At 40.3% G+C, this 17520-nt stretch overlaps 1 protein-coding gene across 2 annotated transcripts in view; it reads right to left on the minus strand.

Moving 5' to 3' along the window:
- The window catches only part of DNAAF4 (dynein axonemal assembly factor 4), a 50418-nt gene extending 46891 nt beyond the window's left edge, over positions 1 to 3527 (minus strand). For both annotated transcript variants that reach the window (XM_076004392.1, XM_076004393.1), the window contains exons 1-2: positions 3352 to 3527; positions 2817 to 2964 (exon numbers count right to left, since the gene is read on the minus strand). In XM_076004392.1, coding sequence (XP_075860507.1) covers positions 2817 to 2964; positions 3352 to 3474 — 271 coding nt within the window. In that variant the 5' untranslated portion in view covers positions 3475 to 3527. The remainder of the gene's footprint in view (positions 1 to 2816; positions 2965 to 3351) is intronic.
- Between the last annotated feature and the right edge of the window lie 13993 nt (positions 3528 to 17520).

A 17520-nucleotide genomic window follows, 5' to 3' on the forward strand; every position in this document is an offset into this window, starting at 1 on the left:
AACAGTTTGGGTGTGTTTTACGACACTCAGTGAGTGTCATCACACACTGACTGAGTCAAAAAGGAAGGCAGGGGTAAGAGAAGAGGAATTTGATGCTTAAAAACTCCTTACGTAGTCTGAGACTCACTAAGGAAATAAAGTAACCTGGCTATGTTAACCTACCTTAACCAGTATTCTCCCAACTGAATACCAGAACTTAGAAATTCTACCTTAGCCCTGGTCCTGGGGATTATAAATTAAATTCCACTGCAACATATCAAAAAAGCCTTACTATGAAGAATGGTTGCAATTCCTTCCATTCCATATTCACAGCTTAATGCTAGAGGCCTAAGAGAAGTTCCAGGCAGTAAATATAAAGTATTAGAAAACATGACAACTAGAAAAGGAAGGGGGAAAATAGAGTTAAAGCAGTAGAAGACAATTACTGACCCACAAATCTGATATTGGTAGCAGAATAGAGTACTGATTAAGAGTACGGAGAACTAGCTTTAAAACAGGGGATTTTAACTTCAGCAGCATATTATAAGCCCTGGAAAGTTTTTTGAAAACTACCAACACCTGGGCCCTACCTCCAGAAACTGATTTGATTGGTCTGGGCATCTGTATTATTTTAAACTTCCATAGGTGATTCAATTATGTAGCCAGAGTTAAGAACCACTGCTCTAGAGTGAAACTGCTAAGACTTCAGTTCCAGTCTGCCAGTTACTAGGTATGTGACCTTTGCCAACTATTTGACCTTTAAAAAAGCAGGGGAAGGGGTTAATAATACCTAATAGGTTGTTTTAAAGGATTAACAGATATGTTAATACCTAATACAAAGTTAAGTTCTCAATAAAGGCTACATCAGGGCTACATCAAGAGAGCTCATTGCCTAAGATACGAGCTTACATCTTTTGCTAAATGTTCTCTAACTTTGAAGAATTCAATCTTTTTTTTTTTTTGAGACACAGTCTCGCTTTGTTGCCCAGGCTAGAGTGAGTGCTGTGGCGTCAGCCCAGCTCACAGCAACTTCAAATTCCTGGCCTCAAGCAATCCTACTGCCTCGGCCTCTCAAGTAGCTGGGACTACAGGCATGCACCACCATGCCCGGCTAATGTTGTGTGTGTGTGTGTGTATTAGTTGGCCAATTACTTTCTTTCTATTTATAGTAGAGACGGGGTCTCACTCTTGCTCAGGCTGGTTTGGAACTCCTGACCTTGAGCAATCCACCCACCTTGGCCTCCCAGAGTGCTAGGATTACAGGCGTGAGCCACTGCTCCCAGCAGAAGAATTCAATCTTTAGGCTTATTTATTTGACAGCTGAAGCACTATCTCATTTAAATGAAGTTCATGTGCCTATTTTTTTCCTATAAGAACAACTGAAGGAGTTCAGGACATGCCACCCCCAAATATGCTGCTTTGATATATTGATTATTTTGAGCTGAAGGCATTTGAAAAACAGCAAATGCAGGTAGAGGCATTTTCTGAACTCCTTTTATCTGCCTAAACACAGATTTTCTAAATGGAACTCAACTGTCATAAATCCCTTCCCCTGGAGTTTCACTAACCAGGGAATATTGACTCTAACCACAGGAAAGGGGACCAGAGGTTGACACCACACTCTGAAACACTTTGTTACAAACTATCATGTCTCCTACCCTGATTCACAGAAAATCAGACCTACCCATAAAATGAGGCCTACCAGGATTTCTAAGCATTTGCGCCATATAAGCCCTACCCCTAAAATAAGACCTAGTGATGGGCGTGGCTATGCAGCATATCTGCACAACCCATGCATTTCGTCATGGAGCGGTAAAGAAGACAAGCAGCCCTTCCTATCTGCCCCATAAGAGCTCTATTGCTCGACATGAGAGATTGGGGCCAATGGTTCTAAAGGAAATAGAGTCACAAGAAATTCAGGATGGAATTTGGGGTTTGGAGAATTATGATGATGTTCAGGAGAAGAGGACTTAACTCTATTTGAATAAATGTAGATTGTACAGTACTTAAAAAAAAAACAAACACATCCTCTGAAAATAAGCCTTAGGGTGTCTTCTTGAGGAAAAATAAATATAAGAGGCCGGGCGCTGTGGCTCACGCCTGTAATCCTAGCTCTTGGGAGGCCGAGGCGGGCGGATTGCTCAAGGTCAGGAGTTCAAAACCAGCCTGAGCAAGAGCGAGACCCCGTCTCTACTATAAATAGAAAGAAATTAATTGGCCAACTGATATATATATAAAAAATTAGCCGGGCATGGTGGCGCATGCCTGTAGTCCCAGCTACTCGGGAGGCTGAGGCAGAAGGATCACTCAAGCCCAGGAGATTGAGGTTGCTGTGAGCTAGGCTAACGCCACGGCACTCACTCTAGCCTGGGCAACAAAGTGAGACTCTGTCTCAAAAAAAAATAAATAAATAAATAAATAAATAAATAAATAAATATAAGAGCCTGTCTTATTTTCAGGGAAACACAGTATCTATTCTTCTAAGGACCCATTGATCTTTCCTAAAAATCATTTAGTATCCTAAGTGGCCTACACACATACCTCTTCTATTAAGAGGATCTATATGCTCTCAAATTGCACTGTTTTTTAGGATATTCACTTTTTTTTCCTGTGAAACCTCCAAGCACTAATATTAAAAATTAATAAATTTGCATACATTTTCCTGTTATTCTACCTAATGTTAGTTTATTTCATAGACCTAACTATTGAACCTAGGAGAGTAAATGTAAAGTCTATCTTTCCCTACACAGTACAGTCGTTTCAAAAGAGAATTTTTTTAAAAAGGTCTGAAACACAAAAAGCACAACCAGATGAACATCTTTTAATAACGAACTTACCACCTGTCAGAGAAAGAGTCTCCCACATGGCTGCTTCCTTTTTATACAAGGTGAAGACAACAGTGTCATTCCCAATCTTTGCTTTGCTGCTCGCATCGTCTATGGGAGCGTAGAGAAATGCCTCAAACAAAAATGGAGGGAAGTTGACCTATTCAGAAGGGTGAAAACGGAAACTAAGTTAGATACACGTATTAAGAAATGTGTGATACAGGCCAAAATAATTTTCGAAAAGGCTCACTACATTTATGAAAAATTATGAGTAATTTTCGAAAAGGTTCACTACATGTAGCGAAAGATTAGAAAGGCATATAAGGAAGCTCTGGATAAAAATAATCTCTGACCTGATGATCTGTCTACAGATGAGATGTCTCCCGTATGGGATTTGGGTTTTTTTTTTTTTTTTTTTTTGAAAACACGATTAAAACTTTAGGGCGCTTATCTGCAAGGACGCCTGTGTCGCGAGTGCTCTGCCGCGATCTCCCAGAAGTTTCGGACCACGCCCCCCAGCCCCGGCGGGCAAGCCTCGCGTTCCTACCTTCAGATAGTTTTCCGTGCAGAACACGTCCGCGTCTCTGACGCACACCCCTTTGAGGGGCAAAGAGAGGAAGACCTCAGTCTTCGTCTGCTGCCAGCTGTAATCGCTCACCTGCAGGGGCATCCCTGGAGCTGCACAAGCGGACAGCGCGGCGAGTGGCTGCTAGCGCCGGCTTGGTTGCTAGGGAAGCTGGGGTTACCAGCGCCAGCCCTTCCGGGTCAGGCCAGGCCGGGCCGTGGAGCTCCGCGTTCCCAGAGTGCTCCGGGCGCGCCCTTGTCACCACCTAGCAGACTCGGTTCATGACTATCTAGGCGCCTAGGCAAGGTTGTGATGCCTCTTCTTGGGGGTTACTTTCTTCCTCAGAGACTGAGCGAAGTAGGCCCATGTCTTCCGGTTAAGAAAGAAAAGTGCTTCTTGCCCGAGATGGGAAGAAGGGATGCGGGCTTAAGGCACAAGAAAGCGTACCCCTCAAGGAGCAGGTGCAACTCCCGCATGCCACTGGAGCACTGGGCTTGAGTTAGTTTGCTCTGAGAGAAGCTATTAAAGAATTAGCAACATTTGATGTTCCTATTTTAGAAATTTCCTCCTCATACAGACTGTGAACAAATAATGAACCTGAAAGCCAACCCTTCAAGACGGATCCTGGTTGGCTAACTGAGTCTAAATTTAAAATAAAGCAAAAGGGCCATTTGCTGACTAGAGGTCACACACGTACTCTGAGTTCCCCAAAAACCCACACTTCCGTTCAACTTTGAGACTTGCAGAGCTCACCTGCCTCAAACAGTCATAACTGAGTTTTGATCATAACCTGGGCAGGAACTTTTGCTATAAAACCTGAACTCACCCTTTGTTCTCTGGAACATATCTTTGTTTTACACCCCTGGCTGGGTCTCCATGGTTTGGAAACTGTTCAGTGGAATAAAGCCTCCTGCCTCTGAATTCCTGTTCAGAGAACTTTTGTTCACAAGGCATACTGGGAGTTTGTCTACACTACTGTAGCCCTTCAAATCCTATCAACAGTTAGGCTGCCAAAAACACCTAGGTGGGTTTTGCTCCAGGGTTTGAAGACTAGGGAGAAACCCTGTAAACTAAAAATAAAATCCTAAGCCTCCCCAATCAACTGAATGGACCCCCTCTTGGCCAAGGGGACCCCAGAGAATCCTTAAAAACTGAGTTCCTGTCCATGACAGGATGGGAGGTCAGACACACCTCCCTATACCTTCTTCCTTTTGCAGTCTAGACACAACTGACCAGCGTTAATGTTAAAATTGAGATCTTAAGACTGAAAGACCAGACTCTTTGTGACAATAAGATACCAAATTATAAGTAGGACCTAAGGCCATGCCAGGTAAGGGTTAAGTCATGCACCTGTACACTTAATGAATAAACTATGTTCTCACTGCCACAAGGTTTTTCTTTTTCTCTAGCAGCTAAACAAGCATTGGCCTTGACATAGCGATATTAAAACAATTGCAGTGCATTGTCAGAGTAACTGACCCCCTGTTCCACAAGCCATAACTAGAGTTTTAACGGGACAAGAGACTGATATTAACAACTTTCTCCTGATAAGAGACCACTGACCATGACTGGTTCTGGCCGGTTTACAGAGGCTGTGCACCGGAGTGCCTTATGTCCTGAAAAGACCTTTGGACATGGAGGGCCTGATTGTAATACATTTAAATGCTAAGTCTCCACCCCAGGGTGAACATGGATAGTACATATCATGCATGTTTGTTCAATATGCATTTATCAGGACTATCAGCATGAATATTCATAGCTCCTGTTAAATATGAATATGAACCTGTTGAATATGTATACTGGCCAACCTATTCAGCATAAATCCCTGTTTCCCTCCATCAAAGTACCTGTTTCCAGGCTCTGCCAGAGGTTATGCTTCCCAGCCAGTCAGAATGGCCATCTTGCAGGCTGAAACCCTTTATAAGAAATAAAGCTCTTCTTTCAAAATTTATAAATTGTGTGATTTTTAAGTTAACAGACCCTATGACTCACCTGACAAATGCTTTACTACAAATCAATAGTAGGATAAATTGGATTTACACTGATACATTTCACAATTGCTTAAGTAGACTCTGAACTTTAACACTGAAAGAAACTTGATCATGTAGTCTAATCCTACATATTTAAGGAATCTGAGACTCATGCACGCAGATTAGTGGCAGAACCATGATTAAAATCCTGATTTCTTAACTCTCATTCTAATGTTTTTGGACTGGGCTGCTTTCTGTACACCTAGTTTATAAATTACTGGATTATGATGCTGGCGCAGTAGATGTATATGATATTTAAGTAAAAAGAAAAAAAAAAGAAAAAGAGAAGGGAGCATAAAAAAAAGAAAAACATATTTAAGTACCTACAAGTTATTTACCATCTAGGGATTTGGGTTTTAAACTTTTACTTTTGGAGACCATTCACATAAATGTCAAAGCTCCTGAGAAATTTTTTGAGGAAAGTTTAGGAATGGCATCTTTTCCCCCAAACAGGGTACCCTCATTGCCTTAGAAGTTCATCATCTCAAGCATCTGGTAACTTTGAATACTGCAAGTCATTTTAGCTCTTGTCCCTCTAAGCTAAGAAACCTATGAATCCTACAGATTCATTCTTTTTTAAATTTTATATTGCCTTTGGCATTTTCCCCCTTTTGTTCTATTCCAGCTTTTACCATTCATTTCAAACTCTCATGTGTCTTCAAAAGACTGAGTTATGCATTCTTTTCATATAACATTTTAAAGTCTAGTTTTTCCCACTATATAAAAATATAAGTGAGATAATGTATGTATGGAAGATAATAAAAGGATACTTGATGTTTTTGGAAAATCTGTTAGCAATCACATTGCTAAACACATACATACTTCTGCAGTGAAATTATTCTCCTGACTACCATGATCTTACTAAACTTTTATACTCTCTGAATGAATTATACCTTAACAAAAACTTGACAAGTTTTATTATGAATCATTACATCAACTGATACCAATTTAAAGCATCATTAATTTTTATATACTTTTTATGACTTAGATACTTCCCTAAACAGTGTGTCACAAGCCTTGAAAATAACTCAATCTTAAAGTCTTAAACTATATTTCTTACTAGATTTTCAAAAAACAAACAGGTCTAGTCTCACTCATGGATAGATAGAAATTTGATATATGGCAAAAGTGGTTCTGCACTTAAGTGGGGAAATGCAAAGAATGGAAAGACTATTGAATACATAGTGCTGGGAGAAATGGTTACCATATGGAAAAAATGAGATTGGATCTCTACACATGTATGGTGTCACACACAAAAATGAATTTCAGCTGAACCAAAGACATAAAAATTTGAAACTTAAAAAAATAATATTTATATGATCTTGGAGTAAGAAAGGATTTCTTAAATATGACATAACAAGCACTAATTGGGCCAGGCTCAGTGGCTCACACTTATAATGTCAGAACTTTTGGAGGCTGAGGTGGGAGGATTGCTTGAGGCCAAGACTTAGAGATCAGCCTAAGCAACATAGCAGGACCCTGTCTCTGCAAAAAATTTTTTAAAAAGTTTTTTTTTAATTTACTTTTTCTATAGTCCCTTTAAAAAAGGGAAAATATGACTAACCAAAAAGATTGAAAACTTGAACTAAAATTAAGAACTGGTGCTTACCAAAAGATACAATAAAGAATGCTAAGATATCTGAAATATATATACTCAGATATATATACCTGAACAAGTTGAGTTAATTATTCACTGAGCATGAGAGAACACACACCATGGGGTTTCTCAGTAAGAGGGTGTCAGAATTTGGGGGAAGGTTTGGTTTGATTCCCTCTAGACTGAGTGCTTTCAGAAGGCAAGGGTAATTCTGTTGATGGGTTTCAGGACATGCTACTCCAAAATTTGACACCTCGGTATATTGAATATTTTAAGCTGAAGGAATTAAAGAAGGACTCTCTGACCTCCCCCTGCCCCACCCCTTCCTCTCTGAAGCAGGTCGCAAGACCCTCATGTGAGAAGAATCCTGCTTATACCCCAAGGAAAAGAGCTGACTTATTTCCAAGTAAGGAGAGGAATCTGAACGAACAAGGTTTGCTAAGTTTTCCCCAATTACCACACAGAGCTCATACCCATTGACCTATCACATTTTTCCATGACTTTCCACTGTTTATCAAACCTAGCATTAAAATGCTCAGGTTTAACCATTTCTATAGTTCCTCATCTTTATGAAGGCTCCCATGTCGTGTAAAAATTACATTAATGTGTAAGCTTTTCTCTTGTTAATCTGTCTTATGTTACAGGGGCCCTGGCAAGAACTTAGAAGGGCAGAAAGAAAAGATATTTTTTTCCTCCCCTGCTTGATGGTTTGGTAAAGAAATGGATGTTGCTCATTTTATTCAGAAGAGGGATGTCTGTTATATTAAGGGTAGCACACTGACCTTGATTTTTGTGCTTAGACAATATTCTAAAGTGGCTTTGTTTTATCTTAGTTTATTGTGGTCTCAGAGTAGTCTTGCTTCAGGTTGGTATTCTGTGAGATTGTTTATATCCAGTGAAATAACATCATGGCCGAGCTGTGCTTTCCAGGTTAGCTTCTGAATGTCAGGGGCTGCTCTTTTTTCCTCTTTTTCAATAATCAACAAAAAGAACGTGTAAACAAAATATAGAAAGAAAGAGAAACACAACCCCACAGTAAAATGGGCAAGTTGGCATGATCTTATTAATGTGACTACCTGCCTATTTTATAACTAACAATTCCACTCCTATATATGTATATATCTTAGAGATTTCTAACAAGTGTCTAGGGGATACTGATGTTTTGTGAACCACTGTCTTAGAACAGGGTTTCTTTTTTTTTTTTTTTTTTGAGACAGAGTCTCACTCTGTTGCCCAGGCTAGAGTGAGTGCCGTGGCGTCAGCCTAGCTCACAGCAGCCTCAAACTCCTGGTCTCAAGCAGTCCTTCTGCCTCAGCCTCCTGAGTGGCTGGGACTACAGGCATGCGCCACCATACCCGGATAATTTTTTTCTATATATATATTAGTTGGCCAATTAATTTCTTTCTATTTTTAGAAAGAGATGGGGTCTCACTCTTGCTCAAGCTGGTTTTGAACTCCTGACCTCGAGTGATCCACCTGCCTCGGCCTCCCAGAGTGCTAGGATTACAGGCATGAGCCACCATGCCCGGCCACACCAGGGTTTCTGAACCTTCACACTATTAACATTTTTTCTCTTTTTTTAGCCCATCTTTCTGCAGGATGCATTATTAACATTTTAGGCTGGATAATTTTGGATAATTTGGGCTATTCTGAGCATTGTAGGATGTTTAGAAGTATCCTCCCACTTAATGCCAGTAGCACTCCCCAGATATAATAATAAAAATGTCTCCAGACATTGCCAAATGTCTCCTGGATTGGTTGGGTGGGAATAAAATAATTACCCCATCTGAGAATTAATACCCTGGAAAAAAATCTTGGTCCTATACACTAGCATACATTTAAAGGTATTCATAGTAGCTTCATACCAAATGTCTCTCAGCAGGTATATACACACAGACAATATCAGACAACAATAAAAATGAGTGAATTATAGCTATACATTGGATGGAAGAGTGAAAAAAATCAAGTCAAATAAGATCCTTAAGGAATGCCATTTTTATAAAATTTTAAAACAAAGGGAATTAAACCTGTGGGATAAGGATTCCTGTGCATATGACAAAGTTATATAGATATTCCTTAGCTTCCAATGGGGTTATATCCCTATGAACCCATCTTAAGTTGAAAATACCAAAAGTCAAAAATGCATTGAATACTCCTAACCTACTAAACATCATAGCTTAGCCTAGCCTACCTTAAATGTGATCAGAACACTTACATTAGCCTATGGTTGGGCAAAATCATCTAACACAAAGCCTATTTTATAAAAATGTGTCAAATATCTCATGTAATTTATTGAATACTGTACTAAAATAAAAAACAGAATGGTTGTATGGGTACTCAAATTATGGTTTGTACTGAATGCCTGTAGCTTTTGCACCTTTGTAAAGTCTAGAAATCATAAGTTGAACCATCGTAAGTTAGGAATTGTCTGTGAAGGAAAGCAAGGCACTAGACAGGATAATGGTCAACTCTTATGTGAGGGTTGTATGAGTAGGACCCTCTGTGATAGCCAACAGTGCTGATTACGACACTGTCACACTGTATGAATTCATCCAAAGGTCTCAGAATATGGTCCTCTCTGCCGCCATCACCAGAAATATCACCATCATCTGAAGACTTGTTAGAAATGCAAATTCCAGTCTTTCTCCACTTACGGAGACTGACCTGTTCTTCTTTGGCATATATAAAAATTGAAAAAAATAAAGAAATGAAAATCCCCACACCTTTTCCAGACTGAACCAGAAATTTCAGATGGAGGGCTCAGCAATCTGTGTTTTATCAAGCCCGCCAAGTAACTCTGATACCTACCAAAGTTTGAGAACTACTAAGTTAAGGGATAGGTTTTATTAGGGAAAGGGGAAACTTACAAAGCAAAAAAAAAAAAAAAAAACCACAGGTTCTTTCATTCTCCCATCATCCCAAGGAGGATGACATTGGGGCCAGGGCACTGTGCTGGATCTGCAGTGTGGGTTTGCATAGCAGGAGAGGAATCTCAACCCTCATTGTTCTCCTTTCTTATAGAACAAACGCAAAAGGAAACTTGTCTGTTGGGAGACTACTAGGGCACCAGGCAGTCTCAGTTAATTTAGAGTTGTCTGAGAAAGCAAGCTACCCAGTATCTGGAGACCTTGTATCACATGGAAAATTGTAGTTAGAAGAAACTACCAGTCCCATGGGAAGCTGAATTCAGGTGCAACCCCTTCCACTGGGATCCAGAAGGTCCAGGTCCCATGGGGTGGTTGCCTAGGAAAATCCAGAGAGAACACCCAATGTCATTTTTGTTTGATTCTGTTCATTGCATTAAAGCATGTGATCAGAGAGCATCAAAGAGATTGTCAGGTTGTTTTTATCTTCTCTCTAATTTTGAGATTTACACTTATTAAATTTTGTATTTATAACTTACAAATACAAATACATATATTATTTTGTATGTAAAAGATATTTCAAGATTAAAGTAATATTTTTAAAACAAATTCTATAGTAGATGAGCATACTTATTTTCTTGTTGTATATCCTGAAGTTCTTAAGGAATGAACATGTACATTATGAAGCAAAAATTAAATACAATTTACTGTTCCTAACCTAAAATTAATTAAATAGAATTTTATTTATTTTTGATTAGCAAATTTTAAATTTTTGCCATTGGAAAATGTTGCTTTCTGTGTCCTTTTTTTTTTTTTTTTTTGGATACAGGGTCTTGCTCTGTTGCCCAGGACAGAGTACAGGGACATCATCATAACTCATTGCAACCTCAAACTCCTGGGCTCAAGTGAGCCTCCTGCCTCAGCCTGTACCTGGGACTACAGGCTCGCACCACCACAGCCAGCTCATTTTTCTATTTTTTTGTAGAGATGGGGGTCTTATTTTTGTTCAGACTGGTCTCAAACTCCTGACCTCAAGTGATCCTCCCACCTCAGCCTCCTAAAGTGCTAGGATTATAGGTGTGAGCCACCATGCCCAGCCTCTATGTCCTTTTTTTTTTTTTTTTTTTTTTTTTTGAGACAGAGTCCCGCTTTGTTGCCCAGGCTAGAGTGAGTGCCGTGGCGTCAGCCTAGCTCACAGCAACCTCAAACTCCTGGCTCAAGCAATCCTCCTGCCTCAGCCTCCCAAGTAGCTGGGACTACAGGCATTCGCCACCATGCCCGGCTAATTTTTTGTATATATTAGTTGGCCAATTAATTTCTTTCTATTTATAGTAGAGACGGGGTCTCGCTCTTGCTTAGGCTGGTTTTGAACTCCTGACCTTGAGCAATCCGCCCGCCTCGGCCTCCCAAGAGCTAGGATTACAGGCGTGAGCCACCGCGCCCGGCCATTTTTTTAATAGCACTTCAGAACTTTAAAAAGCATTTTTAACATCCCTCATTCTGGCAACAAGATGATTGAAGCCCACTTTCAATTTTTTTTTCTATTTTTTTCCCTCCATAGGCCACCCTCATAAAAAGTAGCCAGATAAAAAGACTCTTAGGAAATGGCCTGGGGTTGGTGAGCAGAGAATTTTTGATTTGGGGTTGCCCAGGCTGGTTTTCTTTTTGTTTTCCACAGTTTTTGGACTGAACCCAGGCTGGTCTTGAACTCCTGGCCTCAAATGATCTTCCCTCCTTGGCTTCCCAAAGTGCTAGGATTACGGGCATGAGCCACTGAACCCAGACAACTGTCTTAATTTCCTGAGGTATCAATAGGTGAGAGTACCTAGTCTATAGAGTCTTTTTTTTTTTTTTTTTGAGACAGAGTCTCACTCTGTTGCCCAGGCTAGAGTGAGTGCTGTGGCGTTAGCCTAGCTCACAGCAACCCCAAACTCCTGGGCTTAAGCAATCTTCCTGCCTCAGCCTCCTGAGTACCTGGGACTACAGGCATGCGCCACCATGCCCAGCTAATGTTTTCTATATATTTTTAGCTGGCCAATTAATTTCTTCCTATTTTTAGTAGAGATGGGGTCTCGCTCTTGCTCAGGCTGGTCTCTAACTCCTGAGCTCAAACAATCCGCCCACCTTGGCCTCCCAGAATGCTAGGATTACAGGCGTGAGCCACTGCACCTGGCCTTATAGAGTCTTTTCTGCAAGGCCTCTAAGAGTTTTCTGCTTAGTTGAAGACCCAATTTCTAACCTGTAGCTTATTACAGAGGCTTCAGGCAGGCATGAGAGGAAAGCAGAAATAACCTACTGATGATAACACTGAATGGCTCAGGCTAAATGAGAATGGAGGAGAGAAAAGTTCTCTATCGGGATAAAACATAACTATTCAATGAGGATTTGGTCAATATTTTCCCCAAGGGAAAGTACATATCATGGATAGAGAGGGCATTGACAAATTGTATTATGTGCATAATCTCTGAAACATGTTTATACTAGTAGTATTTACCTAAAAATTAACCTAGAAAAGGTTGAACCTTTCTTTAGATTTGACAGCTCTTCCCATGTAGTTCTTAAAATAATGTTGTGCTAATTAAGAAATATAAAGCATATCGTATCAGACAATCCCAATTATTTTTATCATTCTTTTTTTAGTAAGCTACAAGAATAAATCTTTGTGATTTGCGAGGGGCCTCTTGGGAAAACCCAACCATGGTTAGATCTAAAAGACATCTTAGAATTTTTTAAAAACATAATTTAGGATTTGATCTTGGGAAAGTGTAATAAAAAAGTTATCATAGGCTAGGTGCAATGGCTCACACTTGTAATCCTAGCATTTTGGGAGGCTGAGGCAGGAGGATTCCTTGAGGCCAGGGGTTCAAGACCAGCCTGGGAAACATAATGAGACCTCATCTCCACAAAAAATGGAAACAAAAAATCAGCTAGGGATAGTGATACGTGCCTGTAGGACCAGCTACTGGGGAGGCTGAGGCAGGAGGATTGCCTGAACTTGGGAGTTTGAGGTTGCAACGAGCTATGACAAAGCCACTGCACTCTAGCTTGGGCAACAAAGCAACAAGACCTTGTCTCAAAAGAAAAAACGTTATCATAGCAGATTTTTTCACTTAATTAAGAAAGAATCATAGAAGTCTGAGGATAATGAATGCTTTTAATTTGGCTGCCTATAAATATCAAGGTTACCACAGAAGGCGGCAAAAACATAGAAGGTAACACAAGTGGTAAGGAACTTTAGCTTTTAGACATGAACACTGGTTTTTGTTTTGCTCTTTAGTACTGTAATCAAGGGCATGGCAAAATCAGCACAAAGCAAAGAAAACTTTTCTGGTGAGATATAAAAGCGATCTGAGTAGATCACACAGAAGGTAAAGAATAACCTACCTAAAAAAAAAAAAAAAAAAAAGAATAACCTACCTGTCATTAATAGTAGACTGGAGGCTCTAAGAGCAATTTATCGTTATAACATAAGTGGAAAAAACAAACTCTAGCTTTTCATGAATATAATTTTTAGTAATTAAAAACTTAAAACAATTTATTTTATCTTAAATTTTTACTCAATAGTCGTAAAAATTGAGCAAAATTGGTCAAAATTTTAAACAAATTTTGTTGCTTCTTTTAAAAGTCATTACCTATAGATATTACAAAAACCAAGGCAAACGAAGTTCACCATCTGCATGACTTTAACTTCTCATCCATTCAAGTGTCATCCTTCACTATCTTTTACATTCTGCATCAAGCACTTTACTTTAGAATAAAACTACTCTATACTTCCTTATCACTTTGCACTTATGATAATCTCTATCATTCATATTATTTAACTTTAATCAAAAAAACCTACTTCACTTCACAGAAACTACTAGGAAGAGGCAATTGAGAACTATCTGATATACACGATATACACGACAAGCATTTAGTAGTCCAGCAAAACTCGTAAATATACATAATACAGCCGCCAACAGGCCCACATATATCCCTTCATACATTAAAGTGGCCAAAATGAACAGGTTCATTAAAGAGACCCAAAGATAGAACCACTCTATAACTTATAAAAATAAAATCCAAAATGTATGCATGAAAATTATACATAACAACTAATATTAGTTTTGGTATTCCATATTAGTTTTGGTATTAGAAATTATCAAAGTATCCAAAGATTATTCATTAATTAGCTCAATATTCAAGGTCTTAAAGTTAATATTTAAACTGACATACTATGCAGCTTAATGTACTCTTTTTTTTTTTTTTTTTTTTTTTTTTGAGACAGAGTCTCGCTTTGTTGCCGAGGCTAGAGTGAGTGCCATGGCATCAGCCTAGCTCACAGCAACCTCAAACTCCTGGCTCAAGCAATCCTCCTGCCTCAGCCTCCCAAGTAGCTGGGACTACAGGCATGTGCCACCATGCCCGGCTAATTTTTTGTATATATATTAGTTGGCCAATTAATTTCTTTCTATTTATAGTAGAGACGGGGTCTCGCTCTTGCTCAGGCTGGTTTCAAACTCCTGACCTCGAGCAATCCGCCCACCTCGGCCTCCCAGAGAGCTAGGATTACAGGCGTGAGCCACCGCGCCCGGCCTTAATGTACTCTTAATATTAAAAAGTTTGTCAGAATTATAAAACTATTTATTTCGACAAAATTCATTATGTAACCTAAATAATATATAGGAATAGTATCCAATTAAATCTATATAAGAAATGTCAGAAGTTCAAATTCTTTTTTTGTTTTTTTTGGAGACAGGGTCTCACTCTGTTGCCCAGGTACAATCTTAGCTCACTGCAACCTTGAACTCCTGGGCTCAAGCGATCCTCCCTCCTCAGTCTCCTAAGTAGCTGGGACTATAGGCGGGCACCACCATGCCTAGCTAATTTTTACATTTTTGTAGAGGTCTTGCTATGTTGCCCAGGCAGATGTTGAACTGTTAGCCTCAAGCTATCCTTCCACCTTGGCCTCCCAAAGTTCTGAGATTACAGGGATGAGCCACTGAGCCTGGCCTAACAATTCTTTTCATGAGAAAACAAACCCAAATTTTTAAAAAGTAAAATGTACCCTTATATTTTACTCCACGTTGATATAATAAGGAAAAGATATAATTGGTTTTTTAAGCCCAAATTATCAAATAAGTCTGATTTGATTGCATGAACTTGATTTCTTAGCTTCTGTAAGGACATTTTTTCTTTAAAAGGCTACCACATTTAGGCTGAGCACGGTGGCTCACGCCTGTAATCCTAGCACTCTGGGAGGCCGAGGGGGGTGGATTGCTTGAGGTCAGGAGTTCGAAACCAGCCTGAGCAAGAGCGAGACCCCGTCTCTACTATAAATAGAAACAAATTAATTGGACAACTAATATATATATAGAAAAAATTAGCCGGGCATGGTGGTGTGTGCCTGTGGTCCCAGCTACTCGGGAGGCTGAGGCAGGAGGATTGCTTGAGCCCAGGAGTCTGAGGTTGCTGTGAGTTAGGCTGACGCCACAGCACTCACTATAGCCTGGGCAACAAAGTGAGACTCTTTTTAGTTTCTATAAACTAATTGGTATTTTAGGCCAGATAATACTTTGTCGTGCAGGGCTGTCCTGAGCGTCGTAAGATGGTTAGCAGCATACTATCCTTTACCCAGTACATGCCGGAAGCACTCTCAAGTTGTGACAGCCGAAAATGTCTCCAGAGGGTGCAAAATGTCTGTGAGGGGAGATGGGCAATCTTACTCCAAACCAATCATAATTGTGCCCCTTTATTTTAAGAGTCTTTTAATTTACTAATACGCTCCAGAAGTAGGAATATATCATTTTTTTATATTACTCTCCATGTATATAAATTATCGATCATGTTGCTGGCTTTTTTTTTTTTTTTTTTTGAGTCAGAGTCTCACTCTGTTGCCCGGGCTAGAGTGCCCTGGCATCAGCCTAGCTCACAGCAACCTCAAACTCCTGGGCTCAAGCCATCCTCCTGCCTCAGCCTCCTGAGTAGCTGGGACTACAGGCATGCGCCACCATGCCCGGCTAATTTTTTCTACATATATTAGTTGGCCAATTAATTTCTTTCTATTTATAGTAGAGATGGGGGTCTCGCTCTAGCTCAGGCTGGTCTCGAACTCCTGAGCTCAAACAATCCGCCCACCTTGGCCTCCCAGAGTGCTAGGATTACAGGCGTGAGCCACCTCGTCTGTCCGGCCCATGTTGCTGGCTTTTATAAACTCTAAGCAAAGGAGGAGCACTGTCTCAGCCTTTGCAAATGGTAATGAAGCACTGTTTTTAAATAAAAGAGAGAAACACCAAAAAAAAAAAAAAAAAATCAGAGGTAAACACTTTTCTCACTTGTAGATACACAAAAACATAAGGATCTTGCAGATTCAGCTTAGCAAATTCTTATAGCAGTGTGTGAGAAGCAAACAAAGGACATAAAAACTCACCAGTCTAGATCTCAAAGGTCTGTTCTCCTTTTCAGTAGACCCAAAACAGGTTTGTGCAGAGAATTAAACAAAAAAAGACTTACAAACCAGATTCTGTGTTATTTCTAACCTGAGAGAGAATAGATGTCCTCATCCATCTAGAAGATATCATAAAATGGCCAGCCCATAAAAGCAGATTCGCAATCACTGATGCCACCAATGTGGACTAATTTATCGGTCATGTGCAAATCAGATTCACATATATACACAAGGTCTTCTCTTTGTCTTGCACAGCCTTAGGCCTGTTAATGAGTTACAAAGGATATCTCCAAGAAGGGAGAGGGGCATGGGGAGGCATGTCTGACCTCCCTTCTCACGGCCAGAAACTCAGCTTTAGAGTATTTCTGGGGTGCCCTGGGCCGAAAGGAGGTCCATTCAGTCAGCTGGGGGCCTTAAGATTTCATTTTGGTTCACATTGCCTTCCTCTGAGCAGCCCTCCAGACTCTTCCAGCCTCTGCCCATTACCCAGTTCCAAAGCTGCTTCCACATTTCAAGTATAATGAAAGGGCGACTTCCGGGGCCCCTGCTCTTGGGGCCCCAGAACCTTGTCCACGAGTGTATAATAAAGCCACGTGGTTTGGCCCCCCTAAAAAAAAAAAAAAGTATAATGAAAGGAGGTTTATTTGGCTCACGGTTCTGCAGACTGTACAAGAATCTTGGCGCCAGCATCTGCTTCTGATGAGGGCTTCAAGGAGCCCCCAGTGAAGGTGGAAGGTGAAGGAGGAACACGTGTGTCACACACATGGTGAGCAAGGACACGAGCCCCGAGGAGGGGATGCAAGCCTCTTTTAAGCAATCAGATCCGGCGGTGGTAATTCATAAAGTGAGAACTCACTCATTATGGCAAGGACAGCACCAAGCTGGCCATGAGGGTTCTGCCCCTGCCCCATGACCCAAACATTTCCCACCAGGCTCCACCTCCAACATTGAGGATCAGATCTCATGTCCCTCTCACATTGTTTCCCAACAGTCCCCCAAATTCTTAACTCCTTTATCTTGAAGAAATTCTGCCCTTTTGGGGAAACAACTGAAAAGGTTAGCAGTTAGTTGAAAGTTACAGCATTCTGGTCATCAAATCCTACCGGCCTGGGAATCTGAAGCATAATAAGAAAGCCTGTGTTTGTTCACGGGGCTGGTTACAATTTTTAAAAATTTGTTTATTTTCTTACTGTTGAATTGTGAAAGTGTTTTTCTATATTCTGGATACAAGAA

Source organism: Microcebus murinus, chromosome 6 (genome assembly GCF_040939455.1).
Source record: "Microcebus murinus isolate Inina chromosome 6, M.murinus_Inina_mat1.0, whole genome shotgun sequence".
Classification (NCBI taxonomy): Eukaryota; Metazoa; Chordata; class Mammalia; order Primates; family Cheirogaleidae; genus Microcebus; species Microcebus murinus.